This window comes from Acipenser ruthenus, chromosome 31 (assembly GCF_902713425.1).
Source record: "Acipenser ruthenus chromosome 31, fAciRut3.2 maternal haplotype, whole genome shotgun sequence".
NCBI lineage: Eukaryota > Metazoa > Chordata > Actinopteri > Acipenseriformes > Acipenseridae > Acipenser > Acipenser ruthenus.
Genome location: NC_081219.1, coordinates 6,785,055 through 6,800,240, shown reverse-complemented (window position 1 = coordinate 6,800,240; position 15,186 = coordinate 6,785,055). Strand labels below are relative to the sequence as shown.

The window sequence follows — 15,186 nt, the reverse complement described above, 5'->3', positions numbered from 1 at the left end:
TAGAAGGACCAAGAGAAAAGTTATGGGAGGATGGCAAGCTGCACTGGAGAACAGTTACAAAAAGAAAGAATTCTTAAAGAATAATGTAACCTCAGGTTAGGTATAAAAGGGCTCTCTTGTTAGACCAGAGGAAAAGAAGACTGTTACACTGTCTCCAAAATTGGCAATACCTTTTTTGTATTGCATGCTGTTTTGCAAGTCTAATAAAGTATCCATATTAAACAGGGCTGTCAATTAATCGCAGTTAACTTGTGATGAACACGTTAATTCTTTGGAGATTTTTTTTTTTTTTTGTAATCGCTTGACAGCCCCAATATTAAACTGACTAACTATTATATTGAGCAAATCATTCTGGGTTCATCCACAAAATAATAACAGGGAGCTAATTAACCCTTTGAGTAGTGAGTTCTAAAATGCCCTGCCGGCCCTACAGGAGTGAGTTTTCTTTGTGTCTTCTGCACGCGCTTGATTATTACGAGTACAGCGTACAAACACGATGAAAGCTATATCTTTGTTCAGTATGTATGTAATGAATGCTGACGAAATACAGACAAGAGAGAAATGTATTGATTACAGTTCATTAAATAACTATTTACACACATCACATAGACAGATCTCGACACATTTTGTTAGTAGGCTTATTAGCAGTTTATTTACATTGCTATGAAAAGATGTAAACAAATCATTTTTACCGTAAATAAATAAAACAAATAAATATTAATTTTTATTTTGTCATAGGGAAAGGTTTTTACTAAAAAACAATAAGGCAATAAACAAAAACAATAAACAACGGGATGGAACAACCACAACGACACGTCCTAACAGCGAGAGCAAGAGACACAAATAATTCATATCCGGGGAAACAGGTGGTGGGGGCGGAGGGAGTGAGAGAGGCTTTGTCTGAACTTGCTGAAAGTGACAGTTTTTTTGTGGAGGATGAAGAATAACTTTTTGTACCACTTGAAAGACTTCCTTGCACAATCGACAAAACTAATTTGCATGTCCACCGAGCCCATTTTCAGGTTGAACTCCAGCACACACTCTGGTTTCACCTTGTTATCCCCAGTGGCGTGATTAACTTTGTTGGTCACTTTCATCACAGGCCTATGCACAGAGATGAGGATATGAGGATACATCTATTTGTGATGCCACTTCGCAGCCAGCAACTTGTCTGTGTGTAAAAACTGGACTTCGCCTTTTTCTAATTTTGTTTTGAACTAGGGCATTCTTTTTCTGTTGGATCGCACGGTGCCACACGCACCTGTGTCTTGGCTGTACAGACACTCAAATAGGGCTGGGCTGTTATACTAATTATCTGTGTAGACAATGTGGCCTTTGCCCAGGTAAGGCTTCATGAGACTTAAGGACAACAGAGCCGGATGCACCAATATCTGTGTCATGAAGAATATCAGTAGTGCCACCAGTATAAACAACAAAATTCATAATGTACCCGGTCTTCACATCGCAGATGATGAACAATTTGATGCAGAAACAACGTCACTTTGAGGGAATGTACTGCTTGAATGAGAGTCTTCCCTTCCACAGCATAAGCGACTCATCAATGCGCATCTTGGAAAGGGTAGAAAACTCGAGTAAACTTTTCTTGGAGGTCAGTTACAATTTTTCTGATTTTGTTCAGGGGGTCTACGATCTGTGCTGTGTTCTTATCAGAGAAATGAAGAGCCCTTAGGAGCAGAAAGAAGCGATCAAGAGAGAAAAGGGTAGAGAAGAAAGGAGTTGCCATAACAGGATCAGTGGACCAGTACTCTTTCAAGGATTTTTTTCGGATCAAACCCATGAGCAGAACGGTAGCCAGAAAGATGTACATTTCAAACATTGTTGTGTCCACCCACTTACGGAGCTTTGACTTGACACCCAGCTGAGTGTTCTCTCTCTGTTTCCTGGCAAACTTATTCGTCTCGTCTGTAATATATGACACAGTCTCTTCATCAAACAACAATTTTAAGCAATCCGCCTCGCTTGGGTCAGCAGGCAGAGAATATCTTTGTTCAGGCCAGACTGTGACGAATCAAACCTGAATTTCTTTGGAGTGAAGTCCCCAGGATTCCAGGTTCCCTGAGTTTTGCGCCATCTCGTCGCTGGACGCCTGTCACTTGATGTTGATGGTAAATCATTTTCACTTATCTCTTCACTGACACTCTTATTGACATCCGATTCAGTGGAAGAATTGTATGTGTTTGAATTTATATCAGAATCTGAATTCAGTATTATTTCTAATATTTCTTTCTCACTGAGCAATTTTTGACAGTTTATAGACATTGTTGATAATTTTGTGACTGGGTTTATTGTATGTAATTCAGTCAATATCTGGCAGAGGCCGCAAGAGACCAATAAAAGGTATTACAGAAACCTACTGTTAGAATATTATGTGATCAGGGGTTTTGTAGGCTCAGTAATTCAAGTTTAAAGTTGCATCACATACTGGTACGTTCATACTCCCTGGGGACCAGAGGGCAGCAAACGTACCGGTACGTTCGATCACAAAGCCAAAAACAAAGAGTGGGTGTAAAAATAAGAAGCTGATTTACCCAGTGCTCCATCCAGGAGGAATGGCTGATTTACCCAGTGCTCCATCCAGGAGGACTGGCTGATTTACCCAGTGCTCCATCCAGGAGGAATGGCTGATTTACCCAGTGCTCCATCCAGGAGGACTGGGTGATTTACCCAGTGCTCCATGCAGGAGGTATTTGGCTGATTTACCCAGTGCTCCATCCAGGAGGAATGCCAACAGACACAAAAAGAGACGCTCACAGCGGTGTGTGTATTCCTGTGCATAATTCAGAATTTCTCATTTTAATACTGTCTGCTGAATGAAGATGCCTTTGCAATACACTTGGGCAGTGATGTGATCAAGCACTTGGAGCGAAGCATTACACTCTTTTTAAAGCTTATTATACTTACTGTATTTTCCACTATTAAATACCAACACAACATTGTGCCAACTAGGTATTAACACATGTTAAAGCACTGGCCTATTAAAATATTTCAATCAATCACAAAGGGCAATATGCCAAGCATGAATTTAGCCTGTGAAATACCTTACATAGTGCAGGTTAATAAAACGTATCATTTGTGTATTGGAGATGCATCAAATAAGCCACATAAACACAGACATGAAATGCTAAAAGGTTCCAATTTTTATTTCTCCAAAACAAACAAATGTACTTGGAATTGTCCCCAGCTGAAGTGAACAAGTATCCCCACGATTCAAAGAAACGAGAGACTATAAAGCACAGCTAAAATGGAGGCAACTTAAATTATTCTTTTAAAAAAAAAAAAAAAAAAAAAAAAAAAAAAAAGAAGATTTGCACTCAGTCAAAACGGCCATGATAAAATCCTGGAATACAGACTTCAGCCACAAATTAAAGAGAACACATCATCCTCCGATCGCCCACACCATACCAACACCCATATTTTACATCACAGCCATGGAAGATAGTATTTTTTTTAAAGCAAGTCTGAGACCCTCCAATATTCAGCTTGGCAATGGAGATTCTGGTTTTCAATAGGTAAAACCAGACGAGATCAGCCCCCCTGGAAACGGGAGCCGACTTCGAGGCTTTGTGTTCATTTCTTTTTTGGTCCCGCCTCGAGGGGAAGCCCAACCTCCTTCCCACGAAGCTTCAGGCCTGGAAAATAGAAGTCAAAACTGTGACATCAGCACAACACTAACACTGTATGGAAACCAAATCCCTGAGAAAAACACACAAAGCTATAGTCAAAAACATGTATAGCTTTCCTACACAAACCTGCTCAATAACTTTCAAATGAACAAGCAAGACAGTTCTTCTAAAATGTTGTTTGTAGGCTGTATGAGACAAGTATACTAAACCCCAAATACAGAGGTTCATTTGTGCCGGAACGCACCAGATCCAAGACCCGGTACCTTTTTGTAAACGATTTCCAAAAGATGAGCCATATTATTATTATTTATTTCTTAGCAGACGCCCTTATCCAGGGCGACTTACAATCGTAAGCAAATACATTTCAAGAAAATGTATCATACATTTCATATAAAAAAATAAAATAAAATAAATAAAAGACAGCTAGGCAAAAGTCAGCATGCAGCTACCGACACCAACAGGGCGCCAAAACCAATCCACAAGCAGATAACATGAATTGTATACATGAACTACTGTAAATCAAGGTCAGTACATTAAATATATAAACACAAATGCTATCCCTCTCCTGAATTAAGATCCGGTACCTTTTTGTTTACAAATTAACCCCTGCCCAAATATATACTCGCCAGCCAGATGTACTGGTCCTTGCTTTTTCTGATCTTTCCAGATCACCTGAAATAACTATCAGTACTTTTTTCAGCATTATGAAGTGCTTCAGGCAACTCAGATCTATCCCAAGACTTGGTGGTATTGTTTTCATTTTTGGAATTACTGTCTTAATTGTTTCCAGTCAGGTGCCCCTATTCTCATTTAAGAGTTGCCCCGAGTAGCTGCTCAGATTGCTTTGATACAGTCTGCCTGGCATCACATGGAGCAGTGTCATCTGGGATGAATGCCTACCAGAGTTACACATGTTTAATGATTGTTTTTTAAAAGATGTCTAAAATATAATTTTTTTAATTTCGTAAAATGACACAGCAACGGTAACTGTATACAGTTAATTAAATACCACGCTAGTTGTGAACCGAGGCCAGAACCAGTGTTTGGTTGCCTTGTGCCCTGTTCCTAACCAAAAACCAAGTCAACCCGAACTGTCGTTCTGGCATTTTGCGTAGGTTATTTATTCATACATTTTTTAGGTTACGTTATTGTATTGTAAAAATTAGTAAAATAACAAAATCTGAAAAACAGCCAACGCAAGTGTCGATCTCCTCCAGCAATAAGGTGGAAGTATTTGAATGACAGGTCACTTATGTTGCAGTGAGCAGGTAAATCTTGATTCCTGCAGTGTTTTGAAAATAAGTTTTGTTTTAAGTTGCACTTTGATGGCTGGAATTTTATTTCCAGGATGTAGTTCAAAAATGCACAAAGGATCCACTCAGGTAATCCAACATGGACGCGTGTCTCTGTTTCAAGTGAAACTAAGTACTAGACGCAAAAGAAATTCATAAAACCAGCATAAGACAGAGATGCTTATTGACAGTTACTCACCAAGGGCTCTCTCAATCTTGCCCATGACCTGATTGTTGGGAATGGCTCGCCCACATTCATAATCTGCAATGATCTGGGGCTTTTCATTGACTTTCTATCAACAAAGAAAACAAAAACACAGGTTACTACAAAACACAATTTGATTAAAATATGTTCAGTGCTCGTTAATCTTTAAATTGATTTTAAGTTTACTGATAAAAGCACATCAACCACACCTGTAAATCAAACAAAGCCTACTTAAGTTCTTATGACAAGAGGTCTTATTATCAAAATATTGTTAAAAGTTGTAACATTGTGCACCCTACAAAACACATGGTTTGAAATTAACTTTTCCATGCACTAGCAACATTTATGAGCAGTCTCAACAGGGTCTGAAACAATCTGCCTCATGAGTGAAGATATAGCTTCTGAGTGTTGGGAATCTGCCCTCTCCACAGACTGCATGCCCACAAACTGCACAGTCACCTTTCTGGAAGAATCATACATATAAGAACATAAGAAAGTTTACAAATGAGAGGAGGCCATTCAGCCCATCTTGCTCGTTTGGTTGTTCGTAGCTTATTGATTCCAGAATCTCATCAAGCAGCTTCTTGAAGGATCCCAGGGTGTCAGTTTCAACAAAATTAATGGAGAGTTGGTTCCAGACCCTCACAATTCTCTGTGTAAAAAAGTGCCTCCTATTTTCTGCTCTGAATGGCCCTTTATCTACTCTCCATTTGTGACCCTTGGCCTTGTTTCTTTTTTCATGTCGATAAGGTCCTCTGGGTCGACATTGTCAATACCTTTTAGAATTTTGAATGCTTGAATCAGATCGCCGCGTAGTCTTCTTTGTTCAAGACTGAACAGATTAAATTCTTTTAGCCTGTCTGCATACGACATGCTTGTTAAACTCGGGACAATTCTGGTCGCTCTTTGCACTCTTTCTAGAGCAGCAATATCCTTTTTGTAACGAGGTGACCAAAACTGAACACAATATTCTAGATGAGGTCTTACTAATGCATTGTAAAGTTTTAACATTACCTAGCATCTTGTTGGCCTTTTTTATAGCTTCCCCACATTGTCTAGATGAAGACATTTCTGAAGACTCCTAGGTCTTTTTCATAGATTCCTTCTTCAATTTCAGTATCTCCCATATGATATTTATAATGCACATTTTTATTGCTAGCGTTTCTGAACTGTTTTTGCTTTTCTGTGGCAGCAGTTTTATTTGTAAAGTAAATCACAGAGAGAAAGGCAGTGCAGGCCACGACGTGTTTGAACCTAAGTTTCCTGCAGCACTCAATCTGACCAGCTGCCTGCTATGCCCTTCACACACAGACACTGAAAACGTAAGTTATTTTCTTGATCGGTTATCCAGCAAAATATTTTCCACACATATTTACATATTTGACTATTGTAAATCAAAATCAGAAAAACACATGTAAATAATGCTTCAGCTAATTTAGCAGTAAGCATTTACAAGTTCTCATTAACAGCGATTTACAAAGAATGACATACGATAATATTTATACTATCTTTAACAGAAGCTGTTTATAGAAATCCTTTTAGATTTAATTAAGTAAATATCAAACTAACCTCAATTCTTAAATGACAGAGAGATGCTGATGGACTGTATGAAAAACTAGTCCTATCACTTCACAGCGCAAGCACCACCTCCTTCTCTTTTGTTTGGTTGTCAGCAACATCACTTTCATACGTGACCATTCGAAAGTAAAAGTTGTGCTGCTTATTGTGGGGACATATTTTTTCAAGTTTGTTGTTTTAGCCAACAGCTTCTTTTTATTAAAAGGTACAGCGGTCTGTCGCAAATTCACACCACTGACACAGAGCTGCTGGCATTCAAAGTATACAAAAACATACCTGCCACTGTGGCATAGAAGTATGTGAAATTTACGCGCCACAGACCAAATTAACCCGCGTTTGACGGGTGTTAATTTCGATCCCTGAAATGTTAGTGAGGGATCTTAAAACAAACAAAAAAACTGCCGTATACTCACAGTGGCCAGGTCTTTCTGAGTCATCCCTTTGTTCTGTCTTCCTTGCTGAATGACTTTGCCCACCTCTAATGGGACCCTCTGATGGTGAAGCTCCTCCGTTTCCCGGTCCAGCTTGGCTGTGTTTTTGGTCACCAGATGCTGTTTGTTTTGTCCTGCAGACCCTAAACATAGAAGTAATTTTAAATTACACATATAAATAGCAAATCCTTCATGTAACAGCGGTTAGGAGTCCCCTCATGCTATTACTTTGCAGGAATTCTCAGCACCTTTCAGAGTGCATTCACACTGGGTCAGTTTCAAACTGACTCAGTCTGGATCGTTTCGGTTGAAACAATGTATCAGTGTGCTTGCTGTTCACACTGCGAGCAAAGGGACGAGTTCATTTGGATGCAAACTAAAGTTAAATGGAAAAGGACCAAAAAATTTTTTTCAGGACCAAGTCCGTTTGTGTTCACAACGCAGTTTAAGTGCACTTGGCTCGTTTATATCGTGTGTGAACCAGATGTTTACAATATCCCGCAAGGCATACTGAAAGATGGCAGCTATTGATGTATTGCTCCGGTTTTTAATATAGCATGTTTTAGATTGCTATACAGCTCAAATTTGTTGGTACCCCTCCACAAAAAACGAAGAATGCACAATTTTCTCTGAAATAACTTGAAACTGACAAAAGTAATTGGCATCCACCATTGTTTATTCCATATTTAATAGAAATCAGACTTTGCTTTTGATTTTTTATTCAACATAATATTGTAAATAAGAAAACAAATGAAAAGGGAGGTTGGCTACAGTTCCATGGACCTTAAACTTCTTAATAATAATTGCAACTCTTGTCACAGGAACATCAAGCTGCTTGGAGATGGTCTTGTAGCCTTTACCTTTACCATGCCTGTCTATTATTTTCTTTCTGATCTCCTCAGACAACTCTCTCCTTTGCTTTCTCTGGTCCATGTTCAGTGTGGTGCACACAATGATACCAAACAGCACAGTGACTACTTTTCTCTTTAAATAGGCTGAATGACTGATTACACCGTGTAACAATTATTTATTTTTTTTTGGTTCCTGGGTAGTAAGTGTTATTTCCCAATTGCTTATGCCTCAAAAGTATAGAAAATGGCTATTATTCCCCACAAACTTTGCTTTTGTGACCAGGACAGTGATATTTTGAAATTTACCTATTTTCCAGAACATTCCAGATAGATTCAGTGCTGAGTAAACTTGGAGTAACTTCTAGAACTTTCTAGAACTTTCCAGTAATATAAATAGTAGTATAAATACAGGGGCCTTAAGCCCACCAGTTCAGTTTAGTTCCAGCTGCCTAAGTGGATACATATCTGCATTTTTCTGAGATGGCATCAAGGTCATAGGAGACTTCAAAATGGTGGCATTCCTGATGGGTCTCCAAGGTGGTTTTACCAAGTTTCCCTGCTATCTTTGCCTTTGGGACAGCAGGGACATCAAGGCGCACTACCACAGGCGGGACTGGCCACAGCGGACCGAGTTCTCTGTGGGGAGGAACAACGTCCAGTGGGAGCCACTGGTGGACCCCCGGAAGGTGCTGATGCCACCACTGCACATCAAATTGGGCCTTATGAAACAATTTGTCAGAGCTCTAGATAAGGAGTCGGCAGCCTTCAAGTGCCTTCAAGACTTCTTCCCTAAGCTGTCTGAGGCAAAGATCAAAGCCGGTGTCTTCGTCGGACCACAGATAAAGAAGATCCTGGAGTGCAATGAATTCCCCAAGAAGCTCACTAGTAAGGAGAAAGCGGCTTGGAACAGCTTTGTCGCAGTGGTTCGGGGCTTCCTGGGCAATCACAAGGCTGAAAACTATGTGGAGCTGGTTGAGACTCTGGTGAAGAACTACGGCACAATGGGCTGTAGGATGTCCCTCAAAGTCCATATCCTTGATGCTCATCTTGATAAATTCAAGGAGAACATGGGAGCGTACTCGGAGGAGCAAGGCGAGCGCTTCCACCAGGATATACTGGACTTTGAACGCCGCTACCAAGGACATTATAACGAGAACATGATGGGAGACTACATTTGGGGGCTGATTCGTGAAAGTGATTTACAGTATAATCGTAAATCTCGAAAAACTACTCACTTCTAAATCTTTTGTAGTCATTTTTGTATTACTTTAGTATAAATACATGTTAATTTGGATTCATATGTTGTTTTTTTCTGACTTTATGTGAATGAAAAGACACAAATTCGCCCGTTTTCTCATTGGAAATAGGTCAATTTCAAAATATCACTGTCCTGGTCACAAAAGCAAAGTTTGTGGGGAATAATAGCCATTTTCTATACTTTTGAGGCATAAGCAATTAGGAAATAACACTTACTACCCAGGAACAAAAATTGTGTTACATAGTGTTACAAGATTGGAGACATGTGTGATACTAATTAAAGAAACTAATTAGTTTGAAATATCACTATAATCCAATTATTTATTATCTTTTCTAAGGGGTACCAACAAATGTGTCCAGGCCATTTTAGAATATCTTTGTAGAATAAGCAATAATTCATCTCTTTTCACAGTTTCTTTGCTTTATTCTATGACATACCAAAGGCATGCAAGTATACATGATAAAATAGCTTTTAATTTCATCACTTTTCAGGAGGAATGAAGCATTATTTCAATGAGCTGTAAGGGTACCTCCAAATTTGAGCACGTCTGTATATTGCTGTGGAAGAAAGCACTGGGGGAGCACGTCACTATTTTAATTAATATAAGTACTGAATGCCTACAGTAGGAGAATAATGCAGATTACGCAATTCTGCATGGTCCCGTCGGCATTAAACAAAGTAATTTAAGAAAAGAATATATTTTACTATTTGTCAAGTTCGGCTTGGATTTTGGTGCCTGAGCAAATTTCTGTCAGAGCCTCAGTTTCTCCCACTGTCCAGATTTCCACAGTGAAAAACTGGGCCCTTTTTGTTTCTTCAATTCACGGATGTTGCAGCAACTCTGAAGCATGTTAAATGTACAAAAGTCCAGATTAGTATTTAAACAAGTTAGAAACTAGTGCCTAAGTTGGAATCAACAGCAGTTGGGGTCCCTAAAAATGGCTTAGATTTGATTTTGCTGCAAAGGACCTTCTTAAACACTCATACAGATCGATCAGTCACCTGTTTGCACCTCGTTACTGAGTGACTACCGTACCGTGTGCGGAGAAACTGACACTGACAGCACCAGACAGGATGACAGAGGAAAACAGTCTCAGCTGTGTTATCTTGCTGACCATGAAGCCCCGCCTGAAACCGACACCGATGACACAAATAAAATGTTTATTTTTTTGTACATTACATGTGTTGCTATTTACAAAAATGCTGGCTGGCTATGAATTACTAGCTACAATAATTAATGTACTCATGTACACATGCGGTCTTCACTAAAGTTCCAATTTTAAGACATTTTACATTTAACTGTAGCCCTCGGGATGATATTGTTAGCTAGGTGGCTTTTTTTTTTCTTTTTTTAAATTAGCAGTGGGAGAAAACCGCTTCAGCAAGTATAGTAGAATCTGCCAGAACTGACGGATGCCGTATCTACTAGGTTTAGATACTAATGAGAGCATAACAAATACAAAAGAAACGAGGGAAACAAATCTCTTCAAGAAAGCTGGGAGACTTTGTATGAAATGGATTTTACATTTTTAAACACTGCAATAACAGTTCTGTTTGTGAAGCATCCACAGTATAATTTGACAGAACAGGTGATCACGTTAAATCATGTTGGGCAGCCGATTTCTCTGCAGGTACCTGGCGAGGGGCAACCACTCTGCAAGCTACACCTGTATTTAGCCCGGCCCAACGTGATTTAACCCGTTAAATGCAAGGCTACTTATTCAACATAGATACATAAAGCAAATAAGAAGCTGAGCGATTGGCATATGTGGCATGTTTGCCCGCTGTTCTGCCCCAGTAAACCACGTTGGGCCGGGCTAAATACAGGTGTAGCTTACAGAGGGGTTGCCCCTCACCAGGTACCTGCAGAGAAAGGCGTACAGCCTTAATAGATTGTCAAACCTTTCATTTGTCATTGTAAAATACCTAAAATCTCCCACTCACAGTCACATACCCACATCTCTCTAAATAATGTTTGAAATGATCTCTTTCGGTTCTCTGTTGGTTGAGAGGACGGAGCAACGGCGTCACTTTTGATTTTTTTTTTTAATCCTCTTGTATAGAGGTTCAAACTCAGCACATCTACTTAAATATACATTTATCAAATTACGCAAATGCAGTTTGTATTAAGTATTATATTTATACGAACAGCAGCGACCACTTTGTGCAGTCAAAAGGGATGTGACACGATGCGTCCCGTACAGAAAATAGTGAAGCTGCACAGCCAGCTGTCTGCACCTGATGTAATCGCATTCATCTGTAACAGAAGTACTGCATGAACCAGGCTTCGATTTCCACGATTCTGAAACAAACAGCATGTTGTAAAAAAGCCTCTAAGTTGGTAAACTTCTGTTGTCTGTTGCATTTGTTCTTCTGTCTTTACAGAAAACAGGTAACTTTCTTTCTTGCATTTTAGCTGTCACCGATTTACATGCTTGCTCAGCCATCTCATCTGCAGCTACACATAAATGTTGCTTGAAACAACCAAACAATTTATAGCCCGACGTATGAACACTATTAAAGCATTAAGGGGAACATTGTTATCATCGGTATGCACGTTTCACAGTAAGACATGCAACAAATTCAACAGTTGCAACTTCTACATACATCTTTTGGCTATAACAATGAAAGTGAAACACTGAACAATTAAATCATGAATTGTTAAATGATTGAGAATACAACGAAAGAAATTCGTTATATAATAAAAATAGCTGTTTTCCCAAGGCAACTCTAAAATGTATTGACTTTTAATATCCAGGAATATAACTAGCAAACCTCAGTTTATTAACAAAGCACTTCACTTGCCACACGTTCACAGCTTGTTTTCTGTGTACATAACTTAGTAAGTTAACAGTACCTGTTTATTCTAAGCGATCACGTAACGTGGAGCGAGAAGCCTGAACTGAAGGAAAATTAAATATAGTGCGATTTGATTCGCTGCTGGTTGCTCCTATAAGCAAGCTAAATGTAATGTTGAATTTCATTAGCTAGCTGTGATGTAATGCTTTGTCCTTGACCACCGAGGTGCGAGACCATGGGAAGAGCGCTTTTTTCAAATTATTGTATGTTTGAAAACAATGGAGTCAGAAAACAGGCTGAAAGGGAACGGAAAAAAAAGTTATTAGCCGATAAACAAAACCTTGAATATCATTTTCGTTCCAGAACGTAATAAATAATTTTGTTTTGTTTTTTGTTTCTGTTCTGTGCAAAACTTCAGGTCCCTCCCCCCTTACTATTAAGGTGTAGTAATATTAATAGATCAGGTAAGTAAGTTGGTCTATGATGTCATAGAATTGTCTTACGGCACAGCCATGTGATCTTGTTAAGCCAATCACAGCACTTAATTTATCCAAGCCATTTTATAAAACACTGTGTAGCATTATGCACACCAGTGATATTGGTAACATACAGTAAATGTTTACAAACACAATATGAACAGATACACAATCTTAATAAAAATGTAGCCTGTAGTCATACTGGAGCAATGGTATTTTCAGTTCTGGTAATGACTACCTAGTGAAACTACACCCTTAAAAACAGTTTTTACAAAGCAATAATGTATTAACCAGAGCAATTTACAACACTCTCAAATGATCTGGAAGCTTCTGTTTCTAGCATTGAAATGCATAATGCAATCCCGTCACTGTCAGGAAACACCAATATAAATGTAATGACTAGTCCAAAGGTTAAATTTGAAAAACAAATCCAATTCAACACCAGAATAAATACTGACCAGACGCAACACAAGATAGATGTGCAAAGCCAGTACTACTATGTGGCTGTTCTATATGCAGAAGAATCTGAGAAGGGTAAGGCTGCAAATACCAGACAGGATCTCCACTCCAGACCAGCTTTATTTTAAGCACTTACTCTAGCTTGAGTTCTGTCACCAAAATGATGTTTGCCATGAAGACACGGTCAACCGTACACAATGTATATTTTATTGGTCTAAATACACTTGTTGTGAAAATATTAACCAATTGTTAATTTTGGCTGCTTTGTGACAGACCAATTTGTTTTGCAAACATTTGTTGGGTAGGTTGTATTTTACGTTAAATGTATAATTTTCGGTAGCTTTTCAGTTTTATTTTGTTCAGTAATCCTTTGGTGCACGATAACTTTACATATTTTGATGCAATGCAGGGTGTGAATTCAACACTGTTATTAAGTACAGTAATGGGAAGGCTGCAGCCCCCCCCCCACACACACACACACACAAACACAATAACAGATCCCCTTCAACTACAGCACTTACATTTTTTTGTTGTTTCGAGTTCTTCCCCTCTTCTCTGTGCCGACGCGACTGCCTAAAAGAAAGGAACAGGGGAATTACAAGAGTCCGCATGCACATCCATGTTAATCTGATTTCGTTTGTCTGGTTTAGAAATCGTATTTAATTGTAGGTGTGTTAAAAAGTGTATTTTTAAGGTCAGATATTCCAGGCCGTAGTTTTGGCCTTGGATTTTGAGATTGTTTCGTTAAAACTGCAATCAAAACAAAGCAAAGACTCAGTCGGACTGTGTATGACGCAATATTAGGGACATGAGCCAAATAAACGTAAATATATAGTTTGCTTTTAAAAAAAAACACTATCTGCAATGGCGTACAAAGATATTTTTGAAGAAAAAAAAAAAAGTCATTTCGCGCACATGCTTAGTTCTACAACACATTCCACGGAGTTTACGCCGCCGCATTGCCACACACACGTAGGCCTTGTATTACTGTATAACTGGCAGTTTCTGCTAGTCGTTTTTCGTTATCAGTAAAGTTTTAATTTAATCTGCAAAAAAAAAAGTAATCTGTAATCTCAACCGATACATACAATAACACAATCACCGTGCTTTACATAGCACCAACACAATGCATTGTAACTTCATGTTAAAATCACGTCCCAAATATTCGTGAGGCCCACTTCAATGAATCCCCGAGCTCCACTGAAACCTTGAAACCGAGCTAAGTGCAGTTTCCTAGCAGTGCTTACTTTATTTGTAATCACAATACCCCCATGTTTACCTGTTTGGATTTTGCCTGCGATGCGGTCGGGCCCTTCTTCCTCAGGACGGTGACAGTATCCCAGTCGCTTTCTGCCATTGTATTGTATGGTATGGTATGGTTTTAATTCACTTACAATTGTAAATATGTATCTGTAAAAGTGTCTGTATCTAATGTGACATACTCACTCACAGCCGTTACTATCTAGCTTTATTTAAACACTTTCCATTAACACTACTAGACTACCTCAGGGGAGGGTCTTGTTTGATGCGTCATTTGGGGAGGAACTAATAGCGTGGATATAATTGCAGTACTAGAACCTACCAGAAACTCAGCCGCAGTGTACATACGGACTACAAGCTATACAATCTCTACAAAAGGAAAACAAATATGTGTGGGGGAAAAAAAACACCTACAAAGTTGTGCCAGTATTGCTGTATGTCTTTGTAAGTTTAAATATAAGTAAATAATGTAATACAATGTAGAGAAAAAATAGACATGCCCCCATGGTACAGATTGTATTTCAGGGCTTTTCAAACCCGGTCCTCACAACACCAGGGTCTGCTGGTTTTCAGATTGTATTTCAGGGCTTCTCAAACCCGGTCCTCACAACACCAGGATCTGCTGGTTTTCAAATTGTATTTCAGGGCTTCTCAAACCCGGTCCTCACAACACCAGGGTCTGCTGGTTTTCAGATTGTATTTCAGGGCTTCTCAAACCCGGTCCTCACAACACCAGGGTCTGCTGGTTTTCAGATTGTATTTCAGGGCTTCTCAAACCCGGTCCTCACAACACCAGGATCTGCTGGTTTTCATTCCAGCTGAGCTCTCAATTACTTAACTAAACCCTTAAATAAACGAATAATGTGCTTAATCCGTCTGTTACTTCATTTGGAATAATGTAATGTCAGAAATTATACACAGGTTGGTCTACAT

The 15,186-nt window shown here is 39.1% G+C and overlaps 1 protein-coding gene across 1 annotated transcript; it reads right to left on the bottom strand.

The window, feature by feature from the left end:
• Window positions 1-3,135: 3,135 nt before the first annotated feature.
• On the bottom strand, window positions 3,136-14,515 carry LOC117396740 (endothelial differentiation-related factor 1 homolog). Its single transcript, XM_033994890.3, has 5 exons — window positions 14,273-14,515; window positions 13,515-13,566; window positions 7,133-7,293; window positions 5,136-5,229; window positions 3,136-3,650 (listed from the first exon to the last, which is right to left on the bottom strand). Exons 1-5 carry the CDS (start codon window positions 14,348-14,350, stop codon window positions 3,589-3,591), a joined length of 447 nt encoding a protein of 148 aa, XP_033850781.1. The 5' UTR covers window positions 14,351-14,515; the 3' UTR covers window positions 3,136-3,588.
• Between the last annotated feature and the right edge of the window lie 671 nt (window positions 14,516-15,186).